This window comes from Spea bombifrons, chromosome 5, assembly GCF_027358695.1.
Source record: "Spea bombifrons isolate aSpeBom1 chromosome 5, aSpeBom1.2.pri, whole genome shotgun sequence".
In the NCBI taxonomy this organism is placed as follows: Eukaryota; Metazoa; Chordata; class Amphibia; order Anura; family Pelobatidae; genus Spea; species Spea bombifrons.
The window spans coordinates 16,467,268-16,475,926 of NC_071091.1; the positions used below are offsets into that span (position 1 = coordinate 16,467,268).

Below are 8,659 nucleotides of genomic sequence, written 5' to 3' on the forward strand. Positions count from 1 at the left end.
AATATACTTTTTTAGTATTTCCTGGAGGAAAACAAAGTTCCAACAAACCATTGTACAATTTAACAAATACAAATGTGTGGTTTTGGTTTAAAGACTACAAATAATTTTGGTCTTACAATGAATATAACACAGGAATGCTCTACTGGCACACTTTCTGGCTTTGGCACCAAATGTCTAGACTGACTTCAATATCAAACTGAGAAGGGCCCTCGAAAGGCAACGGTGCAATTCCCTAAGGCATCAGTCCTACAGATGCCTATACAGTATATGAATACATTAACCGTGATGAACATATAGAGGGTGCATGCAAAGAAATACTATAATGTGATACGCTGTACAAATAGCAATTCACTGCTCATAGTTATAGGTCGTAGAATATGTTAAAAAAATTATAAAAAAAACCCCAAAACAACCCAGCCCAGAGCACCTTTTGGCCGACCTATGCATGATCGAATTTAAGTATTTTAAAGTTACTTTATAATCTATCGATTCAATATTTTATAAGCGCTTGGTTAGAGAAATACTCTTTTTTACTGTTTTACATTTGCACTATTGCATATTTAGTTGGGGGAGTTTTTATATTCAAGAGTTTCGCACTAAATCAGTTTATTAACTCTTATTGGTTATCTCATATCTGTTATTTTAAGCGCAGCCTTTTTTTTTTTTTACCTCTTTTTGATCTGTAGATATTATAGATATGCCTGGGGGAGTCAGAAAAAGTCCCAAAACAAATGAGTTTATATGCTTTCTATGTTGTATGCTATGGGACCATCAATGGAAAATCCCAGAAAAAAAGACACCCGCTCAATACTTCTTCCGCTTCTCAGCTGTCCAAGGTAAACAGGTCTCACTGGAATCTTAATTGTTTCTGAACTGCCACATTCCACAAAAACGGTTTTCTCTCCAGTCCTGCCCTTTACCCGCATGAGAAGATTTGCAGTTTCTTTTTCTTTCCAAATATCTCCACACTGCCAGAGGGTATTTAAATCTGCCACCTCAGAAAAGTACTGGTCAATTTTGCCTTTATGAATTATTTTTTTTAAACCCTTATTTTGGCCTAAATAAAAATGGGCAATCGGTTGCTTGGCATGGCACATATACCTATTGTGTCCTCTAAAAGATTTCCTCATGGCATTCACACACTTCTCGAGGTTTTTAGAGTCTGCATCCAATTGATGCATGTTTTGGGGCCAGAAAAGTAGCACAGCTAAGAAGTAGGGTTCATAATTTTCATGTTCAAAGCCAACCTTCTGTAAAACCTCTCTGAGGTATTGTTTCAAAGAATCTATTGAACAAATATGTTTAGAATTAGGATATATACATTGAAGCACAATGTTTGCCAGGATGAAATTCTCTTTGTCTTTTATTGAATATTTATCTGTGCCATTCTTTAGCAGATACTGGTATGCCTGTACTATGGCTTCCATTTCAGCTCCCCCTTTTCCATGATCGGTAAGATATTCTAATATGCCTGGAAAATTGAGAGCTTTGTAAGCCTCTAGGCCTGCCCTGTACTTTTCTGAAAGCAGTGAATGGTTAGTCTTATGCGATCCCTCATTATTTATGAGCTTAATGAGATCTTGGTCACAGAAAAATTGTATGTACTTATTGTACAAATCTTTAACCTTTGTACGTGTTTTGAATTCGGCACTTTCCTTAAGGATGTTCTTCTGTTTCATGTGCACAAAGTAAACACCGAAGAAATCAAAAGCTGATCGCAAATATGATTTTACCTTGGTGAGAAAATATCTAAAATCTTTGAGGACAATACAGAATTCTTCATGGTCTTTGTCGAGTGAAATGTCACTTTTACCTGACAGGTACTGCACCAGATGTTTTCTAGAGAGCTCATTTTTTGAGCTGAACCATTGCACTTTCAGAAGTATGTCTACTGTATAAAGACAGACCTCAATATGGCCAAGGTATCCTGCTGTATTGAACACGTTATATCGTTTAGATTTTGTAGAATCTGATTCTTCTCTTTCATCTTCTGTCTTTTTTGCTTGTTTCTGGCAGTCCAAAAAAGCATCTGAGGCCAAAACAGCTGTGTCGAGCAGACTTCTCAGTTCAGTTGGTGTAATGGAATGGTTTTTAGCATATCCGTCCATCATGCTTTTTAATTGAGTTTTGTAAATCTGGCCAAATGTATCAAGTACAAAGGAGTTGTGAGGTGCAATTTTCTTTGCTTTTTCCACACATTGTAGAGCAAGGATGAAGTTTTTCTCTCTTATGTAGTAATGCCTTGCTAATGCTTGGAAAATGTATGGATATTGGTTGAATCGGCTTGATCCTTCCTTCAGAATGCTTTCCACGGTTTCATTCCCTTCTTCCTTCTGTATTTCTTCAATTAAAGGAGAAAACAATGTATCTGCTTCGTCGCCATGTTCTTTTCTGTGCCGCGTAACCAGCATACTTTGCATGTTTTGTGAAAACATCTCTTTGCCAATTTGAGAATAATAGAACACACTGGTATTTAAAAGTTGTAACATAATTTTGCTTTGTTGTAGGTTGTATGTCGTTTTTAGCTCTTCAATGCAGCCACGTGCAATTAGAGGGTGTATAATGCGTAGCCCTTCAAACCTGCCATATTCTTCAACTTCTGTGCGGATTAATATCGTAACATGTTTGCCCATTTTATCCTCTATACTTTCTCGTCCCCAAAATGATTGTGTTGCAGTTGTTATTCCTAGAAACTCCTCACACATTGAAGCAGAAATTGTGGAATTTTTGACATATTTGTTTAGTAAGGCCAGAAAGGAGATGAGTTCTGCTTCCTTACTCGTAGTCTGTAGGCCCTTCAGTAGGTTTCTTACAACATTTCTTATGTAGCTCTCATCGAAATCGGTTTTCATGATCATGAATGAGTAGAAATCTTCAGGCTTGTCATGTTGCTGCTCAATCTCTCTTAATTTCATTTTAAAGGATTTCTGTTCCAGAGGTGACAGTTTATGCTTTAACGATACACTTTCGGAGCTATTTGTCTTTGAACTTTCTTCCGGATTCTGAGACCTCATACAGTTTAAAATGATCACCACTGGTTTTTCATACCTTATGCAGTTTTCAGCTATGGCTGTTCGGATTTGATTCTGCAAGACATATAAATTTTCATTCTCTTCATAATCATCCACAAGAAGTAGCACAGGGAAATAATCTGTGCTGTTTGAACCGTAAATGGCAAGTTGTGTGACTTCATTGGCGATGTCTGTAAAGTTGTCTGTTTTTCTTTTTAAAGTTGCACATCTGAATTTGTCTTTTAGTTCCCAAAGAATGTGCATTGCTGAAGTTGTTCCCCCACAGCCAGGGTGATGATAGAGGGTAATTATTTTTACATTTATTTGCTTATCACACTGAGACCATGTTTCTATCAAATCTTTTAATTTGTCGTGAACGTCTCGCTTGATAAATGGCCCAGTGTAGCCTTCAGCTGAGAAATAGAAATTCCACCAGGATGCTTTTCCTCCTTTGTAAAAATGTTCTTCTTGAGTGGTCTTGAACTTATTAAATTCCTGTTCATTTTTCTCTATTTCTGCATCCTGACATTCATTTGAGCAAAGAATGTCCAAACATGTCATTAAATCTTCATCTTTCTTTTGAAGAACAATTGAAGACGACCCATGTGAAGGCAAAAAGCGATGATCCGACTGCATCACAGACTTCAATTTCAGGATTGTTCCATTTATGTTCTTGATGTCCAGATAATAAATACACCTTTCGTCAATGTCTTCTGCACTAACTAGTCTTGCCTGTAGATCTCTCCATTTCTGAAAGGTTTGTTCACTTTCACAAATGCACAGAATATCATTCATCCCACCGAGTTCTTGATAAAATGTACTAAATGCTTCATTCATAGGATCTGCAGGGTCCTCAACAGGAGAGAGTAACAGAAAGACAACAAGAAACCTCCCACGTTCCAGTACGTCTTTTCGTGAAAGAAAAGATATCAGCCTTCTAACCTCTGCAGCTTTTTCCTTTTGCCACAACCTGTAATTTAAAGGTTCATATTCTTTGCTATCAAGATCTGACCTTCCATTACAGAAGATCCAACTGGTTTGTTGATAGAGTTTAAGAACTTCAAGTTTTTCACATGATATATTGTCCATGTTTTGATATTGATCTGGGAAGTGCAAATTTGCTCCTCGTTTATCTTTGTAGGATTTGCATAGACCATTTATTAGGGATTCTGAGTCAAAATCCAAAACTGCAAACCACTTTAATTCATGCATAAATTCTAGATGGTTTGTTTGACTTGGATGGCTTTTGTTTGCAACCAAAATGTACCATTTATAGTAAGAATTGTCCAACACATCTCGGTTGCCTGTAATTAGTCTTACAAGTTTAGGACCATCTTTTTGTGCTTTCAAAGGTTTTGCTTTGTGAATTTCCTCAGCTCTTTTTCTATCATTATCTCTTAACTTCATTTCAGAAGCAAAAGTCGCCATATCGGATTTATTGTTTCGTTCATTTGGATATATATTTTTGGAACTTTCTCCATCTCTAATGAAACAAGACATCTCTTTACTTCTTTTCCACGTTTCATCTATGAGATCCTGCTGATGAGTACAGAATATTTGTTCTTTGCAGTGGGAATGTGCAGGAACAACATCTACTTCAATGACAACCCTATTAACCACTGTATTCTGACCAGATAATACATCAACAAATCTAGGTGGGCGAATGCATTGTTTAGCTGTGTTTACATGCCTTTCCTCAAAGTATTTGCTTATCATCTGTTCAATATACTTTATATATTTTTCATGGTTGTCGTCTTGTATACCAATTATTTCCCCATGTGGCTTGTCCCGTACTCCAAAATGAATTGTACCATTTGTTCGGGCATTCATGCATGCAGCTGCAAATCTAAACACCTCGTTGCAAAACTTCATTTTTTTATCATCTTCTGTTGCATTTGCTGTGTTAGTAAATTCTTTATACTCATGTACTGGGTCCATATAATTTGATGTCCCAGATTCCGGTTGAAGGAACTGATGCTGTATATAACGCTTACTTTCATGGTACCTATCAAAAGAATAGGGCGTGCAACTAACTTTTGAAGGAATTTGATCAGTCTCTCCAAACTCTTTAGATTTTTCACCTTCATTCGTTTCATTTGTCTCAAAGCTTTCATCATTCAACGTGTTTGTATCTTGCTTTGTTCCGTTCTTCTGCTTAGTTTTTCCTCCACCTTTTTTAGTTTGTCCACATTTGGCATCCAAACCTCCACTAGTCTGTGGAACATTATTGCTTGTAATTGATTTTAAGCGATTAGTTATTAATATTGCAGTCCCATGAGTAATCCCCATTTCAATAAAGTCTTTCTTAAGCAATATTTTTAAAACTTCACCTGTCACATTTTGTTTGTGTAAAATATCTGCTTCGTTTAAATCAATGTTTAGTTGCTTTGTCACCCATAACTTTACATGATCTTTAGTCCATTCACCAACATTTGTGGGTAGTTCATTCAGGTCATCCATTTTGAATTTTGAGCTGTTCTGATTCCTTAAAACAAAGATACAAATACCATTAATATTCCATGAAGTCAGATTGAAATACAGAACTACAACTTAAATAGTATATATATATATATATATATATATATATATATATATATATATATATATATATACATATACGATGTAAAAAATAGAGTATTGCAGAGTATGCAGTGATATATTAGTGATATATAAATTAGGTATCACCGCGTACTCTGCAATATTTCTGACATTGTGTCTACTGGACTAATACGGCTTCACCCTTTTACATTATATATATATATATATATATATATATATATATATACAGCGAATTTTCCCGAATATAGGTTGCACTTTTTTCTTTAAAGACTTAAAGTGGGGGTGCGGCCTATAATCAGAGCCGGCCTTAGGTGTACTGGCGCCCTGTTTGGGCTACTCCTCTGGCACCCCCCCATCCCCAAAAAAGAAAGGAAAAAAAATCTTGTCACAAAACTCCCCTTTCTCACTATCTATCCCCTCTCCCCCCTTCTCACTGCCCCCCCTCTGCCCCTTCTCACTGCCTCCCCTCTCCCTACTTCTCATTATCCTTACTTACCTTGTTGAGTCCTGCGGTGGGAGCGGGAGGCGTCCGTCTTCCCGCTCTGCCGCGGTGCACGCTTCACAGCTGTGCGCCGGAATATGACATAATATTGCGGTGCTCAGCATGAAACATGCGGGGCGTGAGGGGAGAGTGAGGGGCGCCGAGCGGTTGCTGAAAACTTCACGAGCTACTGCTCTGCGATGTTATATTTAACATCTTCCATGTGAAATAAAGTTAAAAAAACTTTAACATGGAGGATGTTAAATAAAGTAAAAACAAAAAAAACGAAGTTTTAATTTAAGTCCCGGGCAGGCGCCCCTGTTGCCATGGCGCCCTGTGCGGCTGCACAGGTCGCACACCCCTAAGGCCGGCCCTGACTATAATCGTGGTTTGTTCATCAGACTTCCAGATAGTAAAGCGTGATTTATCTCTCCAGAAAACATGTTTCTGCTGCTCCAGAGTCCAATGCTGATTGCTTTACGCCACTCCAGCCAATGCATGGCATTTTGCATAGTGATTTTTGGCTTGTGTGCAGCACTTGTCCATAGAACTATAGTGTAATGAACTACATGACGCTCAGTGCATGCTGATGTATACTATGTAACCAAAGGTATACATTATTTATCTACAGTATATAGTATACTGTAAAAACGACATAGTTCAAAACGTTATGAAATATATGTTTATGTAACAGATTCTGACATTCCCAAACAGGCACACAAATTTATTTAAATTTATAAGTATTTCTAAGCATAAATATTAAAAATACTTAGTACTTTAGTAACACTGCCTGCAATATATACACTTTCTGCCCCAAATCTTTTCTTTCGTTTCACACTGACATAGGTTAACCCTTCATGGGACAAGAAAAAGGAAAGACTGCTTTCCTCCTTTAAATCCAGTTTGAATATTAAGTACTGTAAAGCATAAAAAGTATTCTATGTACGGTAGGGCTTACCTTTTGGAGATGTGTTCCTGATAAATGGCTGTGCGGTTCTATTGAGTTGTGTCCACTGGGTTTTGTTGCAGCAAATGCAAAACACACAATCTCTGAGAAAAGATATACAGTATATTTGGGTGTGGAGTACAGCATAATTTTTCCAGTATCATGATGTCACTAAAGTTCATAGTTCCCTTGTATATTCCTGTAATGCTGCCACCAAATGAACCATTGGAATGTTAAGTTTCGTTTCTCAGGCTTAAACACAGTCAATATTTTACTGTTAGGTTTCGTTTTTGATACTCCATAGAAGCATGTGAAACATTGCTGTGTAAAGTATATAAATAAATATCTCAAAAATAAAGAAGAGACTGTAATATATAATTTCATATATTCGGTAGTTATCGGTTACCTTTTTTATAAAAAACACCAGTTACATACAGAAGTGGCCTTTTGCAGTTTATTATGTGAAGTAGGACAGGAAAAGTCGTCGCACCATATATTGATTTGATTTAGAGTTTTCCAGTTGGTTAAAAATAAACTAAAATAATCTATTTTTTGAAAACACTCTTCCGCTACAGCATTTCTTCACACCTGCCTAGAGCTTTTGCAAAGTATATATAAAATATATCTTTAAACAATAAAAAAAAAAAACTAGGGTCCCTTGGATCCCACTAACGAACCTATCACAGTTTAGAATCAGCAACAACATAATTAAGTTTAGATGTTACGATTAACAAGTAACGCTTAGGTGGTTTACTGAATGGAATGCTAGTCTTCAAAACATTTATCACAGCGTATGTACTATTTATTTAGGACAGTAGGTGTCTCCTGTGTCCTGCACAGATAAAACAAGACTGAACGATTCTTAGTGCCACTAAACTTAACTCCAGCTCTTGAAGTTATCAGATGTCTTCAGCTTGATTTGGTGGTCCATCTAACCCTTAAAGATGCACTACAGCCATTATATACAATTGAATGCATCTGATAGCTGAATGTCTCCTTATATTTAAACGTTTTGGCAACTTTTAGAATCATTGCTATACATTTGATCTGTTCCTAGCTATTTGTCTTGCAGGAGATGTGTTTCATGGAGTTCATCTCCGGCTCAGCAGTGCACACGCAAGTAAAAGCTGTGCCATGGATTTTAAGGTCCGTACTTTCCTGTCAGAGTTTGGCAGGGTGTATTTATTGTTAGTGAGGCTGCTTGGGGCAGTAGCCTGTCCCGGTAATGATGGACGGCAATGAATGATTTGTGATATAATTTCCTGACCAGACCTCTAATACCAATCATGGATTCCAGACTGCAACTGCAAAAAAGTTTCTTTAAAGTCAATAGAAAACAACTTCTACCTAGCAGTTAAATGGGGTACCCAAACTATCGGGTCGACCTAAATGAATACATCTATGCACTTTACAGCAGACTTGTGCATTCAGATTTGTAAAAGCTTTGACGGTTTCATGCGTTCATATGAATATCTGATAACAAGGAGGGTGCCCAATGAAACAAATGAAAACAAAAGTCCAAATTGCTGAAATTTCGTTAAGATATGAAAATATTGGTGACGCAGTGTGTTTTAGTTGTTAAAATACTGTTTCTGAGAAGTTATTAAGACAGTTGCTCATTTATGTTACCAGCAAAACCTTGTTTGTAGACAACACAATTAT

At 36.9% G+C, this 8,659-nt stretch overlaps 1 protein-coding gene across 1 annotated transcript; it reads right to left on the minus strand.

Moving 5' to 3' along the window:
- Window positions 1-654: 654 nt before the first annotated feature.
- Window positions 655-7,140, minus strand: LOC128497141 (sterile alpha motif domain-containing protein 9-like). The gene is made up of 2 exons (XM_053467054.1): window positions 7,010-7,140; window positions 655-5,496 (listed from the first exon to the last, which is right to left on the minus strand). The coding sequence occupies exon 2, from the start codon at window positions 5,469-5,471 to the stop codon at window positions 738-740; it is 4,734 nt and encodes a 1,577-aa protein (XP_053323029.1). The 5' UTR covers window positions 5,472-5,496; window positions 7,010-7,140; the 3' UTR covers window positions 655-737.
- Between the last annotated feature and the right edge of the window lie 1,519 nt (window positions 7,141-8,659).

What these genes read in the sequence shown, in the direction of transcription:
- LOC128497141 (XM_053467054.1), bottom strand. Translation starts at nt 5,471, where the DNA reads ATGGATGACCTGAATGAACTACCCACAAATGTTGGTGAATGGACTAAA.